The sequence below is a fragment of the Boleophthalmus pectinirostris genome, unplaced genomic scaffold (assembly GCF_026225935.1).
Source record: "Boleophthalmus pectinirostris isolate CB_2022bp ecotype Guang Dong unplaced genomic scaffold, ASM2622593v1 HiC_scaffold_756, whole genome shotgun sequence".
Taxonomy (NCBI): Eukaryota; Metazoa; Chordata; class Actinopteri; order Gobiiformes; family Gobiidae; genus Boleophthalmus; species Boleophthalmus pectinirostris.
Genome location: NW_026571497.1, coordinates 16,761 through 37,819, shown reverse-complemented (window position 1 = coordinate 37,819; position 21,059 = coordinate 16,761). Strand labels below are relative to the sequence as shown.

General features: G+C 37.6%; 3 protein-coding genes across 4 annotated transcripts; 2 read left to right on the top strand and 1 right to left on the bottom strand.

Annotated features, from left to right (window-relative positions):
- The first annotated feature begins 39 nt into the window (after positions 1 to 39).
- On the top strand, positions 40 to 2,503 carry dimt1l (DIM1 dimethyladenosine transferase 1-like (S. cerevisiae)). Its single transcript, XM_020920956.2, has 12 exons — positions 40 to 211; positions 682 to 755; positions 831 to 917; positions 1,002 to 1,063; positions 1,137 to 1,230; positions 1,303 to 1,352; positions 1,432 to 1,555; positions 1,627 to 1,719; positions 1,797 to 1,861; positions 1,934 to 1,997; positions 2,068 to 2,174; positions 2,251 to 2,503. The coding sequence occupies exons 1-12, from the start codon at positions 154 to 156 to the stop codon at positions 2,291 to 2,293; spliced, it is 921 nt and encodes a 306-aa protein (XP_020776615.1). The 5' UTR covers positions 40 to 153; the 3' UTR covers positions 2,294 to 2,503.
- Positions 2,504 to 3,031: 528 nt separating this feature from the next.
- Positions 3,032 to 13,902, bottom strand: kif2a (kinesin family member 2a). Of its 2 annotated transcripts, XM_055165415.1 has the most exons (21): positions 13,701 to 13,902; positions 10,633 to 10,727; positions 10,222 to 10,344; positions 9,833 to 9,887; positions 9,645 to 9,761; positions 7,267 to 7,367; positions 7,090 to 7,185; positions 6,970 to 7,024; positions 6,700 to 6,862; positions 6,534 to 6,624; positions 6,263 to 6,326; positions 6,090 to 6,181; positions 5,872 to 6,014; positions 5,235 to 5,439; positions 5,044 to 5,154; positions 4,902 to 4,969; positions 4,601 to 4,726; positions 3,893 to 4,037; positions 3,711 to 3,812; positions 3,496 to 3,631; positions 3,032 to 3,384 (listed from the first exon to the last, which is right to left on the bottom strand). In XM_055165415.1, exons 1-21 carry the CDS (start codon positions 13,759 to 13,761, stop codon positions 3,299 to 3,301), a joined length of 2,235 nt encoding a protein of 744 aa, XP_055021390.1. In that variant the 5' UTR covers positions 13,762 to 13,902; the 3' UTR covers positions 3,032 to 3,298. The 2 variants fall into 2 exon arrangements, with proteins under 2 accessions (XP_055021390.1, XP_055021388.1); XM_055165413.1 differs by lacking the exon at positions 4,601 to 4,726.
- Positions 13,903 to 14,773: 871 nt separating this feature from the next.
- On the top strand, positions 14,774 to 20,714 carry unc45b (unc-45 myosin chaperone B). Its single transcript, XM_020920963.2, has 19 exons — positions 14,774 to 15,082; positions 15,509 to 15,670; positions 15,758 to 15,794; positions 15,883 to 16,058; positions 16,147 to 16,236; positions 16,317 to 16,484; positions 16,581 to 16,746; positions 16,847 to 17,017; positions 17,094 to 17,265; positions 17,516 to 17,816; positions 17,987 to 18,081; positions 18,167 to 18,308; positions 18,403 to 18,671; positions 18,762 to 18,828; positions 18,984 to 19,097; positions 19,190 to 19,305; positions 19,441 to 19,558; positions 19,641 to 19,796; positions 20,326 to 20,714. The coding sequence occupies exons 2-19, from the start codon at positions 15,509 to 15,511 to the stop codon at positions 20,596 to 20,598; spliced, it is 2,793 nt and encodes a 930-aa protein (XP_020776622.1). The 5' UTR covers positions 14,774 to 15,082; the 3' UTR covers positions 20,599 to 20,714.
- The last annotated feature ends 345 nt before the right edge of the window (positions 20,715 to 21,059 follow it).

Genomic DNA, 21,059 nt, shown 5'->3' with positions numbered 1-21,059 from the left:
CCAATTGAATGTTCTTCTATCAGCTTCCACTAGAGGGACACACATTTTAGGTGTGTATGTTCTGGGAGAAGAAGAAAAGATCACACGTGTTTGTACCACCAGCCATAACTTTTATCTTTATTTCTGGAATTACCTGGATTATAATAAAGAAAAATGCCGAAGGTTAAAGCGGAAAAGAAAAGTCGCCAACATCAAGAGGTTAAAAATCAAGGTAAGAAGTCATGGTAATTGTCTAATTTATGCTGAAGCTAGCCTAGCACAACAGTCCAGTCAGCTGTTCGACATGAGCTAATATAAAAACATCGATTATGGACAATTGGTTTCAGTACTTCTTTTCAGAAGTACTATATTGTCTAGATTAGCTAGGTGCTAGGCCAGGAATTACATTGTCACTTACATAATTTCACTCAAAATATTAAACTTAAACAGTGCACTAACCAAGCAATAGTTAATACGGATGACATTGACGTGCTGTACTAACACATGTTAATTAATTTGCACTGTCCCAATGAATAAACAAGAATTTGAAAAACTTGTAAACAACAAAAATGGCAAAAGAAAGCCGGTATTGGTCTTACCTTTTTTGTAATAAGTAATTGTAGTGCTGTGGATTAAAGCTATACATTTTTACAATTTACATTAATGCGACAACGATTTATTTAACATTTGTCTGCTTCACAGGTATCATGTTTAACACTGGCATTGGACAGCACATCCTCAAGAACCCTTTAGTTGTGAATGGTATCATAGAAAAGGTAAGATGATAATTTAAAACACTTAAGTGAACTGTAATAATTGTCACTTATAGATGTTTGTGTTTTGATGTGCAGGCTGCTCTTAGACCAACAGATGTTGTTCTTGAAGTGGGACCAGGTACAGGAAACATGACTGTAAAACTGCTAGAAAAGGCTAAAAAGGCAAGTTTTGAGATGCCGAATATGACTCTTATCCAGTGTTCATCTTACTGAGTAAAAACTTGTATTTAATTATATTTATTTTAGGTTGTGGCTTGTGAGTTGGATTGCAGATTGGTGGCTGAGCTTCAGAAGAGAGTACAGTGCACGTGGGTATCTGACATTACAAGAAACCGTATATTATTTTTGTTCACTCACCCAACTCACCTGTTTTGTTATCAGGCCAATGCAAAATAAACTTCAGATTTTAGTGGGTGATGTATTGAAAACAGATCTTCCTTTCTTTGATGTCTGTGTTGCAAATTTACCGTACCAGGTAACAACTCACAAAATACTAGTTTTTCTATTTGTATTATTCTACACATAACATATAACCATTATTGTGTAGATTTCGTCACCCTTTGTCTTCAAACTTTTGCTTCACCGACCATTCTTTAGGTAAGAACTGAATTATTTGTTTCTCATAATTATTTGTATTTATAGCCCCCATCCAAGTTATTGTTTTACTTTTGCCAAGATGTGCAGTGTTGATGTTTCAAAGGGAGTTTGCGATGCGCTTAGTTGCTCAACCAGGAGACAAGCTTTACTGTAGATTGTCCATCAACACACAGCTGTTGGCTCGAGTTGACCATCTCATGAAGGTTTGTGTTTTATCACTGTTACAACATATTAATTATATAAGATAGATTCATGTACGTACCTGTTTCCGCAGGTGGGGAAGAATAATTTCCGCCCTCCCCCTAAAGTAGAATCAAGTGTTGTCAGAATAGAACCCAAAAATCCTCCACCCCCAGTAAACTTCCAGGTATTTTTTTTTCTAAATCCTTTTTTTCTTTGTGTCACTGTGTACTATATAATTAATTTTCCAGTATCTTTTTTAAGGAGTGGGATGGTTTGGTTCGAATAGCCTTTGTGAGGAAAAACAAAACGCTGAGTGCTGCATTCAAGTGAGTAGCCATCTTAACACAATCTCTTTGACATCTTTTCTAGTTTTAGATGATCATAAAAACTACTTTCAGGTCTGCAGCAGTGGAGCAGCTGCTTGAGAAAAACTACAAAATTCATTGTTCTGTTCACAGTGTGGTAAGTAAACTCTGGTATGAATGCAGTTTTAAATAGAAGACAAACTGAACCAAATTTAAACCTTTTTAAGCCTGTACCAGCTGACTTCAGCATTAGTAAGAAGATTGAAAGTGTTTTGCAAGAAGCAAACTTCAGTGAAAAGAGAGCTAGATCCATGGACATTGATGATTTCATGGTGTAAGTAACTTTTCTTTTTTTTTTTTGTCTGAGGAAAAAAACATGTTTACTGTTTATTTCTTCTTTTTTTTTTCAGACTACTTCATGCTTTCAATTCTGCAGGAATCCACTTTTCTTAGAGGTCCTTTTTCTGTCATATAGTGAATTAAACACATCATTTGTTGAAAGTAGAGCCATGAACTTGTAAAGATGATTGAGGAGTTATGTTGTTGCCCTTATGTATCATGGGCAAAAAAAACTGAAAATGTAAAATAGTTTAGTGTTTTTGTAAATTAACAATTAAATCAATGCCAAAATAATTAATAAACTTTAGTTACATTTTCAGTTTCTTTTACTGCAGTACTAACCATCTTTTGTTGAACTTGGTAACTTGTCTCGACACTCTCTGAATAGTAATAACATTGAGTTGAAGATAATACAAACTGCACATTTTTTATCTCCTTGTCATGCACATGATTTGACATGTGAGGCAAAACATGAATTATTTTTATTCTATAATTACATCTGGTGCAAACAGACACTGAACCTCTGGTGGGTCAGTTGTCTTGACATGTATTAACAGTTCTATTCTTCACAAATGGAGTTTGGACTTTAACATTTGGGTCATTTATGACAGTTGCAGTTAATGTGACGGCACAAGTTTAAGCAAACTACAAGTAGAAATCTCAGAAAAAAGAAGCACAATGTGGCGCTAGGGGCTCTTTTTAAAATAGCTCAAACAAGAGAAAGGGGAAAAGGTTTTTGAGGCTGACAAATGATGTAAAAATAATTGCACTCGATCAAAACAGACAGATGTACACAAATGCTACAGTACACCATCACAGTGCAATCATGCAAAAAATGTTAACCAGAGCAACTGGAAACCAACAGCTGTATTTTAGAGGGAAAACAAAAAATGTTTTAATAAAAAGATACAAACAAGTATAAAAGAAAATAATTTATGTAAAAGGTCCAGTAAACTTAATTCTTCATTAAAAAAGAGAAATATTTTCCTCCCTTTGACTAGAGTGAGCAACCTGCCGGATTTTTGGGAATGGGTTTTTAATGAGAGTACTTTCCAATGTTAGTGGCAGTCCAACTGATGTCCAACAGCTAGTGGTTATGTTTTCAAGTCACTTCTGTCTCTAAAGAGCTCGCGGCCTCTTGGGGTTGATCTGCTTACTAGCTTGCTCCTCCTCCTGAAGTGCAGAGCGGAATGACTTCACTTTGTCTGTTGAAAGAAAGAGCGGAAACATGACAACCATAAACCGGTTATTAGTGGCTTTTAAAAAACCTCTAGATCTTCTAATCGCCGTGTTAAAGCTTTTACAGTAAGTCTTACCTCGGAGCTCTGTGAGGATATCTATCTTCTGGTCCAAAATCTGTTCGAGTTGAGTGGCGTAAGACTCCACATCATAGTCCACCTCTTCGGTCATCTCTAGCAGCACTTTTTCATCTTCTAACCACCGAATAGACTCCTGCACACAAAGGACACAATATGAATCTGTCCAACAGCTTTTGGCCCAAGTAGAAAAGAGAAATTTAATAAACATTAACCTGAAAAACAGCTCGGTGGTCTTCAAGAACCTGCTCCTCCATCTCCACTAACTGAGACACAGCCTCGTGGAACGTGAAGAGCTGAGGGGACACCTCCTCCTCCTGGAAGACAATGTTAAAAATTGTAACTGCATGGAACAAGAACTAGTTAAACACTTAGAGCATTGTCCTTGTACACTCACATTCTGTTCACAGAGCAGCTTGAGGTCATCCCTCTGTGGGGAGATACCCATCCACTCCTCATCCAGGTCCAGCTGATTAACATTATGGATGTTAGGCCGACCCCCCTCCATCACCTGGTTAGGATCCACTGTGAGCTCCTTCACCCTACAAAAAAAAAATATATATATATATATATATAAATAATTGTTAAAGAGTTAAGATCACATATTTGCAGGTCACTTTTAGATATATGAACAGAAGTACAGTCAAATGTACAAGGATGGTAGCATAATGGTGGCAGAGACATGCATGAAGCAGATGATTGGACACTTAGCACACAACCGGCAGCTGAGCATTACCAACTATTAAAATGAACACTTTAAATTAGTTAATACTGATGTGATATTTTCCTTTCCCCGACACTAGTACTGCCCTAACCTTTTAGGACTTAAACATGAACATTATGTACTCTCCAGTCACTTCAGCTGCAAAGCTTTTATGATGATTTATTCAAAGCTAAAAATGACTAATTTCATCTGAAAGATGTGGCAAAGGCACAACTGTGTTTAGCCAAAGAAAAAAAAAAGAAAAAAAAAAAAAGCAGGAGGTCATGCAGACTGGCATGTGTTTATGGATGCTCGGTAAGAAATGATGATACTGTAGACCAGGGGGCAGTACATGCACTGTGTGGGGGCATGGATGAATTGGTGCTTTAGAAAGAGCTCCACCTGCTGGGTGATACAGCAGCAAAGTCATCATACTCATAGGTATTGGTTGGTGAGAGGTCAGGACGGTTCCCCTGCCCGCCCTGGGAGAAGGGGATGTCCGATGGACTAATCCCAAACTCTTTGACTCTAAACAGCAGCAAGGGCAAACCAGTGCACAGAGGCGAAAAGGACAGGATAAAGAGGAGAGTAGGGAAAAGAGGAGGAGAAAAGAGTCAAAACTACAGCCCAAAGAGAAGTCAACTATAGTAAGCTTTAAATCCTCTGCATAAATATTCTAATGTACTATCCCACAGCTAATCACCTGTTGGCATAACGAAGTGTGTTCAAAGTGTTCTCACAGGAAGTCATTCCAGGAGAGATGGTGGCAATCTGTGCACAGAATGTTAAACCATTATGACACACATTGGTCCAAATCAGAGGTGCAGGTGTGGTAAAGCACTGACCATGCATGTGCGTGAATTCTCCCCGATGAATGAGTCACGGAGGACCTGGGTGAGTTTGCTGGCTCTAAAGGGAGTGTGTGGTTTGTTACGCCCCAGAGCCCTGATACATTCCTGAAAAACAAAAGGATAAAAAAAATAGAAATATTGAAAAGTCTAGATATTTCTGTTTCATTTTGGAAAGTAATATTGACCTTTAAAGCAAGCAGGCTTTTGTTGATCTCCGCTCCCTCTAAGCGTGTCTGACGATCAGCACTGGATGTGTCTGCACCCCTCTCATTTCCAGCCAGATCAATGAGAGAAAACTTTCCATGCATTTTGCCCTTTCTCCTGAGAATGATCTGGAACACAGCGTGGCTGCGAGACGAGTGGGCATTGGCTGACGTCTGCCCAGACGTTCTGAAATTACAAAAAAATACATACTTTTTCTGATTCTTGCTTTACATATGTAGATCATTATTTTACATTTTGTTAACATGTCAACATTGACGCATCATAAAAATAGGTTCACTTCCTGTTTAGAACTTTCAAACTGGTAAACAGTGCCTCATTACAATAGCCTTTTGTCATAGCCAGCTGATGATGATGAAATTTATTTTTATGAAACTGCTACACTATATTTTTTAACCCCACTTCTATGATCCATAGAAAAATACATACATTTGAGTGGGTGGAGAATGTAGGACAATACAGGATTATTAAAAATTTATTAATCAAAAAGTATCTTACCAAGTAAGATAACGAGGGAAAAGCTAATTTTATATGGTTAAAAGCTAATTAAAGTTGGTTCTGTACAGTACATTTGACACATTGTCCTGTAATCGAACCTACCTACAGCTGTTGCCCACTTCTATGAGTTTTAGGACATCTTCTGTGCACTTAACTTCTTTCTCCTGGAGCCCAACCACTTGCACTTGCTGCTTGCCGTCCTCCAGCACCCTCAGCTTGGCTTTTCGATTCAGCAGGTCGAATACCTAAAAGCATACAGTTAAGTGAGCATCTTTTTTGATCTTTATAAACTTGTAGTGAGAGTCAGATATGTCATATACCTTTCCACTGTAGATTTCAAAGAACGTGGCATAAACTTGTAAATCTAACTTCTTGTAATTGGGTTTCTTCAACATGAGAAATACATCGCGAGCTGTGGCGAAAGAGACAGAATAATTATATGAGACTCATCTTATGAAATATTAACATCCCCAAAACATCAAAGGGAGCGCACCAGCAAGGGCATAGATTCCTTTAGAACAGTCTTGATTTTTACCGGAAAAGTCTCCACCCATAGTCTGCAGAAGAGCAAAAAATGTTTTCAGTCAATGACTCCTAAAAGTTTGAACTGATTAATAAGAAATGTTAAAACATAATTGTTAAAAAAAAACAAAAAAACAACAACTTTATAATAACAGAGGACATTTAACATTTAAAAACATTGTTTTTCTGTCAGATTTTATAATTCAGTAATGCAATTTTGCAATCACCAAACAATGACTCACATGCGTTTTTCCACTGCCTGTCTGTCCGTAGGCAAAGCAGGTGGCCATCCCCCTCTCAAAAATGGTCTCTACTAAGGGTCTGGCAGTGAACCTGTCAGTATAAACATACAGAGAGACAGTTAAGCAACCATTTACCAAGGCATAAACATGTTCGATCTAAACAAACCTGTAGACCATCTCATTAGTGGAACTATCGTCAAACGCATAGTCAAAGCGAAATGTTTGGTTTTCCAGGTAACGTGTTAGGTCCACTTTCTGTTTGGGTTCATGTACCATCACCACGTCCTTACTGGGAATGGTGATCACATCCAAGTCCTTCATGGCCAACTCTAAATGACAGAATAATAACATAATGAAATTCCCTCTCCTCAAATAGACTTAAAAGTGTTTAATGCATGGTTTTAGTGAAGTATATTACATATATATATATATATACCTTTTTTGTTCAGTGGACGCTTCCTCACACAAACACAGATCCTATGTTCCTCAATCTATATAGCAAATTACAAACAATTAAAAAACTCCACAAGAGAAAACAAGTGTTTAAAGTACCAACCAGATCTGCTGTTGTCAAAGGTCGATAGTCTAAACTGGCTCTGAAATCTCTGATCATGTACATAATCTCAAAGTTGGGGATGGTAGTGTCCACTTCCTGAGAAAAGGTAAAATACATATTAATTAGACTATGTATACTATGGCTGTACATTATTTTAATCACTGTGGACAGTGTTACCTGTGCCCTCTTCTCTCTCAGCTCCTGTTGCTGAAGTCTTCGTCTCTCTCTCTTCTCTTGTAGTTTCTCCACCTCCTTCACACAATTAGACTTTCTCCTTGCTGCCATGAAAAAGACAACCAATCACCTTATGTCTTTAAATCATCAGCTGGTCCACCCCTTTTTCACCAAGGTGCTGGCTCTGAGCTGTGCCAACTTGGTTTTCTACTAACTTGGGGCAAGTTTTTGATGGCATAGGCACACATTGTTTACATGACAGCTGTTGGTATTTGGTTGTTTTTCTTAAAACAGACCCCTCTAGTTTTTGTTGTATTAATGCAAATAGTGATATTGCTGTGCCCTATGCATACCTTAATAATAATTGTCAACTCTTAAATGTAACTTATGTTTAGTATTTCACTGTACCAGACTCTGATTTCTTGCCCAGCTGTTAACTGGTGTCAAGTCAGAGTCAATTTTTGGAACCAAGAGCAGCATTTGAGTGTAAAGCAGCAGAACCGGTCCTGAAAACTTAGTGGAAAAGGGGTAGTTGTGAGTTCGTAATAGGGCTGTGCAATTAATTTAATTTAATGATTACATTATTGCTTTTGTCAATTACAAAAAAATTTGTTAATTAAGACAACTGTATTGATGTGGTCACTTACCCTAAAAATTAGACCTAAGTCAATTGTTTTTTAAAACATTTAGCCTAACACAAATTAATACTCTACAAATAAAGGACAATACATCTGTACTGCCAAAACACAGATAACTATTTGAAACAATCATGATTTCAATTATGACCCAAAAAATTGAGATTATGATTTTTCTTTTTCAAAACCCAGCAGCCCTTGTGTGAATGTCTCATTAACTTTTTACTTGATTACACAACTCAGATTTGCCCCAGTCTAAGATAACAAAGCCAAACACAGATCCAGCAAAGGCAAAAGAGCAGCTGGTACACAGTGCCTCCACTCGAACACTAGCGGCTCTCACTACATAACAACAAAGAGCCTTCACAAAGTAAACTACATAGTCTCCTCCTTTTGCACCATCCAACCATTGAAGGGGCCACTTACCACAATGCATTTTCCTTTAATACGATCACATTTAGAACTGCAAAATTCTTAAGATTATTTCAGTTGTCAGAAAATTCATATTAGTCTCCATTTTAATTAATACCCAAAGATGTTTTGTTAATAACTCCAGCTCCAGCTTCCCACTTGCTTAAGAACTGTAATGCTGGCCCAATACTAGCTCCAGTCCTTGACAACCCAGACTACCAGAGCACAGAATAAATAATCTGCATTAATCTGGGAGGAGTTGAGCTGGGTCAGCACAGGGACAAGCGTATTTGGTGGCTCTATAGTGGTCACTACTGGTTGAAATTTTTGAGAAAACTCAAATATGGGAAAACATATTATCAGTTGTTTAATTTTAAAACTCATTTTTAAAAGTGACAGTGAGTAATGTAGAATCTGAAAATGTGATTGTAACAGACAGAGGAACAGCGCCAAGGGCTTATCCACAGTGGTGACTCAGCAGACACCACGAGGGATAAGACTGCACAGCCAAAAACCAGCAGCAAAATTTTACTTTAGATTCACCCAAAACAATTTGCTCAACCAGTACCCCACATTAGGTTGGGTAGACAATTACATCACTCTAATCATATGTCTAACACTGCATAGGCTGTACTGGAAGTTCTATGATCAAAGGAGAAAATCACATGGGAGTACATGGGTGGGGAAACATGTAGTCGATACATACAAAGGTTGCAAGACCCCCTTCTGGACAGAGGTGGATGTAAGCTTTCTGTGACAAAGATGTGGTTAATGTAAACAAATATTTAACAAGTGTGGATCTATTATTTACATCATTCAAGTATAACATTATGGCAAAGTATAATAATCCATTAAGTCTAAATGCACAACAACTACACTGGTCCAAAGGACCAAAGGATTTTGAAAAGAGACAAAATTCTATGTTCTGAAAATGGGCATAATTTGCCACAAAATTCAACCTTTTTGAAAGCTGTAGGTGCCCTGTCAGCTAAACACAAGCCGTTAGTTTTGATTGCTCTATGAAAAAAATGCTTTTTGGCTACAGAGAATTTTTTGCTACAGTACTAATAGAGTGGCCACCAGTCCAGCTTGTGATAGGTTAAAGCTAGCAATTACCTTTCCAGATTTTATAGTAGATCCACAGTAAGTTTAAGCTTTCCACAGGCATCAGTAACCAGAGATAGACCAAGAACTTTTTCTGTGTCTAACCCATAAACGTTTAGGAGAAAATGTTGTCTTATACAGCTAACACTTGGTGGCCATAATGCTGCCTGCTTTGTATATATAATGAGACTAGGGTAATTTTAATAAAATATTACTAGAAGGTTGCATTACCGTTCTGTAGCTGTTGTTGAGTCTGAGCTTGAGTGGGCTGTGCAGGCTGCTGGGAGGGGGGAGGAGGGGCTGGTTCAGGCTGCTGAGGCTGCAGAGGTCGGCCCCGAGTGGGAAGTACTAAACAACACAAATGCACAAGGTTAAAATGTGGTCATAAAAGTTTTCTTTGTCAAAATCCCTTCACTCACCTCTGTTATCTCTGGACGGTGTCTCACTCTTATTGGGTGCTATTGTGCGTCGGTTCTGTTAGAAGGCAAGTTCAGATGGGATACACTAAATGAACCTGTACCTATTCATCTAAAATAAAGGCTTCTTCAGTCCGAATAACTCTACTAATACAAAACAACAAGGGAATGATATAAATTCAATTTAGTTCAAACTATTGAATCATTAATATAAATAAGTAATTCAATACAAATGTCCAATTTAATGCTCTTCCCAACTCTTCTAATTTCCAAACAAATATTTTTTTCCACCAAACACTAATTCAATATTCTTGTTTGAAACATATTGTATTCATGGCACATCCAAGCAAGGTCTAACTAGACAGATTCAGTTGAGAAGTTTGAAAACAAACCTTTGCAATTTTGCTAGATTTGATGCCTGTGGGTGTTGGTGGGGGAGGAGTTTCAGGGCTGGGGGAGATCTCCTCCTCTGGTGCTACATCTGGATTAAGTGCAAATATGCTTTCCAAATCAATCTGTGGGGAAAATAAGAGGCAGCATGAATTACTACATGTTAACAACATCATAAATATTTTGTACAATTACATGAATGAGTACAATCAATTAATGCAATAATTAGTGTAACAATTAATGTAACAAGGCATCAGTTAAAGGCTGTGTCATAACATGAGTTGTGTCAGAGCATGACGCTGCGTGAGAATGTAATACATGCAGAGTGGTTGTATAATCTTCACGGGACTTTAATGCTTTAATGATTCATTATGTATTGCTCTAAAAAGAGAAGGGAAATAACAAGGGTTCACCTCTTTCCCTTTTGTGTCTCCATTTTCGATCCACTCCACAGTGACGCTCTCATTGTCCTCATTGAGAGAGGTCACCATTGCCTGATGTATGCGTCCTGTCAAACGAAATACATTATGGGGTCAGGAGTCCTATGAACCAGCAACTAAAATATATAAAATAGAGTCTGAATTATGAAACACACAGATACAATTTTATGGATGTAAAGATCATAAACTCAAAGTCCTCTGAACAGTGCAGAGAAACAGACTGTTCTTGTATGTATTATTTAGAGACGCTAGGGGCGTAACTAGAGTATTCACTGTTCGCACATGCTCTTAGCATTTTACATACCTACAAAGTGAAACGTTATGGTAGGACTGGGCAATGTTATGATAAAAATTTAATTTCTGCTCTAATCCTTCTGATCATGTGCTATTTTGACATTGTGATGCAGTGCTTCTATGTTTAATGCAGTCATATTGTTGGTCAGCCCCTGTCATACTCTGAGTGACAGGTGGATTTAAATCAACCAGAGTCAAGTGTGGACTGGAAACAAATAAATAAGAGTGGTTTCTTTACAAAGACTGCATACCGACAGCTGCTCAGAGTACATGTACATGAATCATGATATGCGATACTTGTTTTCAGGCACATCTCGGAAGTCTACCCCTTATGTTAAAGTAAAATCATGAAGAAGAGGAAGAGAAACATGGACATATAATCCTATGCAAGGACAAAGTGGTTTATGGTAACCCCTTGGCAACAGCCATGGCAGCTGCATCACAACCGGCATGTGATCCTGCACCACACCTCTCAATATGTTGGAGAAGTTCAAATAGCAAAAGCACACTGCCAAAGTGAAAAATAAAACAAAGTAACATCTCAAGATCCTATTTATTTGCTATTTGATAATTTTGTCATGGAAGGCTCATGATAATGTTTCATAGATTTGGTGTTCATATATTAGCTTTCTCTGGTGCAATCTTCCCCATTAATAACATCGGTGGTCTCTCATGGCCTAATTTTTGCCCCCACAGTATTAAAAGAAGCTGAACAAAAAATGGTGATGGAAATGATACTTTATTCATCTTGTATTGTCAAAAAAACATACAGAGGTACCTATAAGTTAGTTACCGCTGTATATTTTTACTCTAAATTGTTATTAAATACAATTATTCAAAGAAGGATTGTCTGTGCCACCATAGTCTCAGAATAAACCTCTGGGAAACACTGTGATGTGTATGTGTAATTTTACTTAGCCTAATTCCACAGCAGAGATGAAGCAACAGTGGTTTCTTACAGCAGCTGACCCACTGATTGTTTGTAAATGAATGCACTGATTCTACTGTGTCCCACTTTACACTGAAACCAGGATGAATTAGTGACACCTCCCAAATGCCAGTCTGGGGGATGCACAGGGCAATACTGAATATTGAGAACTTCCATTATAAAAGGTGCATTATACACAGTCCACTATTATAAACAGAGAGCAAGTGACTGACATTAGACTTTGGGGCGGAAGAAATTGGAGAATTAGAATTAATATTGAAATCCATTTGTATTTGTTTTTAATGAAACAATAAAATTGAACCATGATGGATAATATGAGGGAAAGCCCCACATTCAGTACTAAAAAAGTAAGGAGAAAACCAGAGACTAGCAAAGCAAGCTGAATGAAAATTCATGGTACAGTGAGAGGTTTCTGTGGCGATTATTGTAAGAGCTCTATGTAACAGATGGGATGTGGATGTGGATAATGACACGGATCTACTTGAAATTTGCACCCCCCCCCTCGAGGGAGCTCAACCTCTGAATTTGGTAGGACAGATCTCTATGGGGATGTAATACAAGATTTGACATTTCACCTATATATACATAGAGCTTTTTGTAAAAATGGCTTCAATTAAGTGAGTCACCCAAGTCTTGTAATTGTTCAAGTTAATACATTAAATATTCAGTTGAAAGTAAAAACAAAGAAAGTACTATTACATGTATACTAGTGAACATCTTTTAAAAGGTGAGAGGCTCAGACATTAAATTTGATACTGTGTCAACAATATATCTCCAGGTTAACCGTGGGTGTTACACAAAGCTGCACCAAAGATGTTTTCTACTAACTTTAAATAAACACACCCTTGTCTAGCATCTTTGACTAGGTAATGCGTCATCGTCCATTCATTGTTTTCTGCAAAGCACTATAAAGTGGGTGTAGCCTAATCCTGGCGGGTGAACTGTACCTGCTCAAATACTAATGTGCTCATGACTGTCCCTGAAGCAGGACAAGTATAATAGCAGACCAAATAAAGATGGCATTCACTTGGGGAAAGAGTCACAGAACAAGTTTGCCTTACAGACCAAGTTCCTGCATAGAACTAACAAGAGCACAATGCAGTGAATATGCTTTGATGTCAACTTCCTGTCATTTCATTATACAAAAATTATAACTAATGTCAACTTTGAGTTACAAAGAGAAAAGAATAGGATACAAGGGGCCCTGTAAAATTAAGTATTTTAATCTTTGAAAAAAGTTGTATCTTTATTACCATAACAACTATGTGTGTGTGTGTGTGTGTGTGTGTGTGGATCTGAAAACACAAAACAATACTCATCAATTATTAAGACGCATCCCAAATACAACCCAAGAGCAAACATCTGTTGATTAAGATAAGTGAATCCTTGTTAGCTTAGCACCCCAGCCTTATAAAGCCGGTGAAGCTAGCATTAGCCACAGACAGAGTTAATCTCCAGTGACTCTTGTTTAAACTAAAATGTCCATATTTACTCTTTAGTCATACGGAATATTCGATGTGAAACATAATACAGTTATTTTAGGGTGGTAATTAATGTTAGGCCCAAATGTAAACTCACCCAGAGAACAGGATATGCCTAATATACTGTTATAGTTTAGCCATAAATATAATGGCTACAAGCGAACTATGGTCCACCCAGAGAGCAGCTTATGTGATCCTTTTCAGCAGTGTGGACGTAAATGTGACGCTGGGTGTGCAACAAGAACAACGGCTGCTGTATCCAACAACAAAGATCCCCAACAACTTGCTCTGTGCGATGGCAAAAGACACAAACTTACCATCGCTGCGCTTTATCTCAACATATGTACCGACGACTATCTTCCCGAAAGCCGACGCCATTCTACATTACTTAGAAATGTGCAAAAATCGGACAAAACATTAATTTCCAGCCGGGTACAGCAGCAGATCGCCTTGCCAGGCTTTGGGCTCAGAGGATGCAGGCGGCGGCAACCAGAGCTAGATCATGGAGCTAGCATTACGTAGCCGTCAGGAAAATCTGCCCAACTTCCGGTCTGAATTTTCTAAATAAAAACTTGCACCTTGGATTCATAGCACGGGGTCATAGCAGCCAATGTTTATAACACTCAATTAGTAATGTGATAAGTGGTTGTGATGAATAATTTAATATGAACATGTACTATATTAGCTATTAACATTTTATTGAAGCCTACCAACAGCAGTTGTATTAACTAGCCTTTTTTATTTTAATACTGAATTATTCCACGTTTACGCCCGTATTTATCTCCTTTTCACTGATTGGGCGAATACACTGTAAATTGGGCGCGTACGCTGTAAATTGGGCGAAGGGATCGGTTAAATATCGCCATCTTCTGGCATCAATATGTAAATTTCAAACTTTCAAAAGGTAGAGAGGACTTTGAATAAAAAACTTATGTCTGGCATCCATCACATCACTCTGCACCTCTTTTAGGTATTCTTTGAGTTTAACACCCCATGATTAACATAAGCATATTATTACATTGGCACTTTAAATGGGGTTAATTGTAATTTAATCAAGGCGACGGCTGATCTACATTCCATATTACAATTGGGTTATAGCAATTATTAGGCTACTAGGCTATCTGGGCCACGTGATAATATAGTCAGAAATGTTGATTTCTTTCCAGAAGCTACCAGCTTTCTCTCGGATCCTCCAGCTGTCAGACCCCCATCACACTTGGCCTCACACTCCCCCCACACGTCACTCTGGCATCAGGCATTTGCTAGTATGTTCTCAGCTGTCTGTGCTCTAAATAGAACTTATCAGGGGTAGTCCATCCCCTGGGGGTGTAAGCCCCAGAAATATATTTTTTAAACAATGAAGCCTCACTTAAGAGGGAAGCTGATAAGCACACATGGAGGAAGAATGTGTCATAAAATGTAGCATTTCATAAATCATATTAATAAGGTTTTTTCTTACGTGACAGTAACATCTGAGTCTTTGAGATGAACCCCGAAATAGTCACAGGCGGTCCCCATTGGTTGGGTCCCACCTCATTCAGATTGTCTATAAATATAAACAGAAGCGTTGGAGGGGCAAGGTTACTAAGAGTAAGAGAAAATTTTGAAACGGTTCTGACGATAGATCCAGACCACAAGAGAAAGACGTGAACGTAGAAGAAAGATTGAAGAGGACCGCATACTCAACAGAAAACTAAAGGTAGAGTGCATTTGTTGTAAGGGATAAAGATGGGTGCGAGAGCATGCCCAAATAAAGTCTGGGGGGAGGCCATTTAAAGTTAGCGATAACACGTGGATAGCCATTTGCTCCAGAACATTCAAAGCAGTAGAACTCAAATTGGAGGAAGGTAAGGCTAATATATTAATTAAAAATGATTGTATAATGTAAACTTATGAATGATACATATTTTAGATTAGACACTGCTTGTGATGTTTGTACTTGTATTGTGCAATTGATCATGATAAAATAATAACAATAATAATAATAATAATAATAATAATAATAATAATAATAACGTGCTTAATGTGAAGAACAGCTGCTTATAATATTCTGTATTCTCATTTTCAAAGAAACATTTTTGTACTAAGTATTACCAAATAAGTCACTACTGCTGTGTGTTTTCAGATGGGTGATCCAGTCCAGTTGAAAGATGAAGGAAATAAATTCTTCCAGGCTGGAGATATTGACAAAGCCATTGAGTGCTACACAAACGCCATCAAAGAGTGCAAAGACAAAAAAGTGTTGGCTGTTATTTACAGAAACCGATCTGCGTGTTACTTGAAGAAGGTAAGCAATCAAAAAGAGCACACTGTTTGAGACTTATATAGAAAGTTTAATAAGACACAAAGTATTTAAACTTGTCTCCTCTTATAGGAAAATTATTCTGGTGTGGTAAATGATGCAACAAAAGGTACCATGTTACAGCTGTCAGCAAAAATTGCAAATATATAATAAAAAATATTATAATTTAATAAATCTTCATTTTATTTTTGTTCTAGCCATTGATGTTGATGCAGCTGACATAAAGGCCCTGTACAGACGATGTCAGGCTCTGGAAAAACTAGGAAAATTGGACATGGCTTTCAAAGATGTACAGAGATGTGCAACTGTTGAACCAAAAAACAAAACATTTCTGGAAACTCTACGAAGGTTAGGAGCAGAAATCCAGGCCAAGGTATGTAGATTATATTTAAATATTGTATTGATCAAGAATTGGATTATTTATCACTGTTGGTGTTACTTATCACTAAGTTATTTTGCAGCTCAAGACATCATTTTCCACAGATTCAAGAGTACAAAACATGTTCGACATTCTTCTTGATGAAGAAATGGAAACAGACAAAAAAGAAAAAGTGTGTATTTTATATACAAAATTCCGAATTATGTACTAGAATAGAAGAGATCCCTGATTGTTTTTATCTCTTTTCTATAGGCAGCCAATAACCTGATAGTGCTGTCTCGGGAAGATGCAGGAGCAGAGAGGATCTTCCAGAATAATGGCATCCCGCTGCTGCTCAACATGATTGAGACCGGAAAACCTGAGATGATCCTGGCGGCTGTCCGCACACTGTCAGGAATGTGCACAGGACACAAGGCCAGGGTGAGTACATGCGTGTGCTTAAAATCAAAACAACAAAACAAATCAAACAAAACAAGAAAGCTCAGGGTTAACTTACTTTGTTTATGTCCTCAACAGGCTATGGCAGTTGTTCACATGGTTGGTGTTGAGAAGTTGTGCAGCATCATGGCAGTGGACAATGAGGAGATCGCACTGGCTACTTGTAATTTATTCCAGTGTGTCTATGACTCCCTGACTGGAGCAGACAAACGGGAGTATGGGAAAGAAGAAGCTCTGGTTTTAGGTAAATATAGTATATATTAAAAAATGAATGGAGCTTAAAAAAATAAAAGTCTCCACTTTATGAACAAAGCTTAAATTAATATTTTTGTGTCACATTTTAGATGCATCAAAGCTGTTGAAGACTATTTTGATGTCCTTGTTGGAAATGGTTGCCAGCAGTAAGGTGTCTGGTCATGGAAGAGATCAGGCGCTGAATCTCTTGAGTAAAAATGTCCCTCGTACAAACAAGAAGGACCCAGACCACAGCAGATCACTGTTCACTATTGACCATGGTGAGTTATACTGTAATAAGAAATCTTTATTAAAATGACTTTGTCTGTGCTTCATGCGACACTAAATATTTTTCAGGTTTGAAAAAGATCCTCAAAGTGTGTGGTCAAATCCCAGATCTCCCAAACCAGCTGCCCCTGACAGAAAACACACAGCTTATTGCCAGTGTGCTTTTGAACAAACTCTATGATGACCTCAAATGTGACCCAGAACGGCAGAACTACAAGGATATCTGTGATGATTATATCAAGTAAGTTTACTGTAAAATAATTTATTTCACCAACTCAATCCAGGTGAGAAAGACAAAAAAATTCAGAACTGTTGACATAGCAGTTCATAATTTAAAACAAAATATGATATCTTTTGAATGGGGATTTTTTATTTTTATTTTTTTATTTTGAATGGGGAAAATGTTGCATATAACAGAAAGCTGAAAGAGTTATAATATATTTACTGAATCACTTATAATATATTTATTAGATTTATCATGTGTTTCATAGATCTAAAATTGACCCCAATGACATGGACAAAACCATCCATGCGATCAACGTGATCTCAGGCTTGCTGCAGGGTCCCTTTGACGTGGGTAATGCTTTGGTGGGACGGCAGGGTATTATGGAGATGATGGTCGCTCTGTGTGGGTCTGACCGTGAGGTGGACCAGATGGTCGCTGTGGAGGCTCTCATTCATGCCTCTTCAAAGATGAGCCGCGCAGGCTTCATCATCACCAATGGAGTGTCCCTGCTCAAAGACATCTACAAGAAAACCAAAAATGAGAAGATTAAGATCCGTGCACTTGTGGTAAGAGGATAGACAGTAACAAGCTAGATTCATGCATGTTAACCTCATCTTGAGCTGTCAAGATTTTTAAAGATTGAAGAACTATGCTTTTAGATAACTCTAAAAGATAAACTCTAAAAAAGTAATTTTTCATAAACGTACATACTCATGTGTTTTATTTGTTAATCTAGGGTCTCTGTAAACTGGGATCAGCGGGCGGTGACGATTACGCCCTGAGGCAGTTTGCTGAAGGCTCTACTGAGAAGTTGGCTAAGCAGTGTAGAAAGTAAGGAACCCTTAGTGACAATACAAAATCTCTCGTTGAATTTAATGTAAACAACATTAACTCAATGTTTTCTATTGTCCTACAGGTGGCTGTGTAATCCCCAGATTGACACCAAAACAAGAAAGTGGGCTATTGAGGGTCTTGCTTATCTGACTAATGATGCAGATGTGAAGGATGACTTTGTTGAGGATGAACTTGCACTGAAAGCCATGTTTGAACTGGCCAAGGTATAGAGACACAGGATACTGCTGATTTGTACACACTTCAGTGTCAATACGAATATACTAATCTTTTTTTCTTGTTTCTTGTTTCTCGGTTCAGTCAAAGGATAAAACTATCTTGTATTCAGTTGCTGCCACTTTGGTTAATTGCACAAACTGCTATGATAAGAAAGAAATCCTCCCTGAGCTGGTCCAACTTGCTAAGTTCTCAAAGCAACACGTACCAGAGCAGCACCCGAAAGACAAAAAGGATTTTGTGATGAAGAGAGTGAAGAGGTTGCTGAAGGCTGGGGTCATATCCGCCCTTGCTGTCATGGTGAAAGCAGACAATTCCATTCTTACTGATCAGACCAAAGAGATGATGGCAAGGCAAGCAAACTCACATAGAAAAAAATGTTGACAATATATCATCATATTTTTATTGTATTTGAAAATTTACCATTATGTTTCTGATTGTAGAGTTTTCTTGGCTCTATCAGAGGACCCTAAAGACCGTGGTACCATTGTTGCCCACGGTGGAGGAAAGGTGATTTAACATATTGTAAACTTTATATATGGTGAAAATCTTAGAATTTAGCTATATTTATCTGTATTATGCCTTAATTGCAACCTAAATGTAGAATCCAAAATTATGCAATTGTGACGGCCTATATTAATACAATATTGTTTCTTGCCATTCAGGCTTTAATCCCTCTGGCTTTGGAAGGAACAGATACTGGAAAAGTGAGGGCCTCTCATGCTATTGCCAAAATTGCTGCCATTTCAAACCCAGAAATTGCATTCCCTGGAGAAAGAGTATGAAGACTAATCTAATCAAAAGTTATATTTTTGTAATATTCACAAACATATGCCTTTAATGCAGTTTCCCCTTCTACCTTTTGTGACAGGTGTATGAAGTTGTTCGTCCCTTAGTCAGCCTGTTGAGCACTGATAAAGAAGGAGTGCAGAACTTTGAAGCTCTCAGAGGTCTCACCAACTTGGCTGGTTTCAGTGAGAAGCTAAGGTAACATATTTTAAATTTTATATATTATTAAGAATATCCCTTCAACTTATAAACTTATCTTCTTGAGAGGGTCTAAACATGTCCCACAACATTATTACAGCAAGGTGGAAACTTACGCATATTTTCTTTTTGCAGAGTAAAGATTGTGAAGGAAAAAGCCCTGCCAGAAATTGAGAACTACATGTTTGAGGAGAATGAGAAGATCAGACAAGCTGCCACTGAGTGCATGTGCAACCTTGTGACATGCAAAGAGGTATAGATATAATGTTCAAAATAATTTCCCACCAAATGTAAAATTTAATCTTTACTGACTGTATCTTTATTCACTACTGTAGGTTCAGGATCGTTATTTGGAGGATGGTAATGACAAGCTGAAGCTGTTGGTGCTGCTGTGTGGTGAGGATGATGAGAAACTCCAAATCGCTGCAGCAGGTGCTCTGGCCATGCTCACGGCGGCACAGAAGAAACTCTGCAAGAAAATAACAGTTGTGGTGAGTGCACAGGTTTATTCTGATCAGCCATCATTTTGAAGAAGAGTGAAGAAGAAACATACTTGTATGAGAATGAGCCCAAGACAGGTGAAGAGTAGGGGTGTGCGATATTTATTTATTATTTATTTAATTATTCTGATAATGATACTCAAATCATATTTTTGCAATCCATCAGAAATGTGCTTAAACTTTCAAATGTTTTGGTTAAGGCTCAATTGCAAAATTACCCTTGAAAATTTGAGTTTCATGTATTTTAACCATTTAAGACAAAACATTTTAACTTTGCATATCTTCAGAACAGAATTATATTATCCATACTATGATATATTGCCCTCTAATCAGTCATATTTTATGTTCCCTTTGGAGATTAGTATCCAGGGTACTATTTTCTTTCAGTAAACCAACAAATTATACAATTAAATAAATACATAAAATTTGTGGCATTTATGGATTCATTTGGCATATTAAATTCAAACAGAGCTCTTCTTGTTTTGTAAAATTAGTACTGATGTGAATGTCTCACCTACAGACTGCCCAGTGGATGGAGATCCTACAGCGTCTTTGCCTCCACCCAAACCCGTTCATCCAGCACCGTGGCATCGTCACCGTATACAACATGCTCAACTCAGACGACATAGAGCTGAGCAAGAAGCTGATCGAGAGCGAGCTTCTGGAGATCCTGTCTGTGATCGGAAAAGCTGCGGACAATCCCAAGCGCCAGGATCCCATAAACGCAGCACGAGAATGCCTGATCAAGGCTATGGACCTGGGCCTCATTAAACCATTCACCAATGCCTCCTAAGATGTTCACTACTATTCAGTCTCCTAGCATCAATCTGATTGAGACATTTTAAAGTTAGTTTTTTTTATATATATAATGAAGATATTTATTGACCTGCATTCTCTCAAGAGCATGCAATGTTTGTAATACTTAAACAAACTTCTTTTGTAGAAAGATATAATGATGTATGTTTGAAAGTAAAATTGTGAGTCATTTTTTGAAGACTCATTTTCGTATTGTATTTACTTGCTATACTTTTGATTAATAAAATTGTAATTAATTGATATTTTATTTGTTTTTGTGTTCCAATTTAACATTTTGAATATATACTTACTGTTCTTCCTTTTGGATTAACCTGCCCTGTGCTTGGCTGTAAAGCATTTCTATTTCTGTATTAATATTTACAATACTAATATTTATGTAGTTTTTTATGCTTATAAATCCCAGATGTATGAAGGTATAATGAGCATAAAGATTACTGT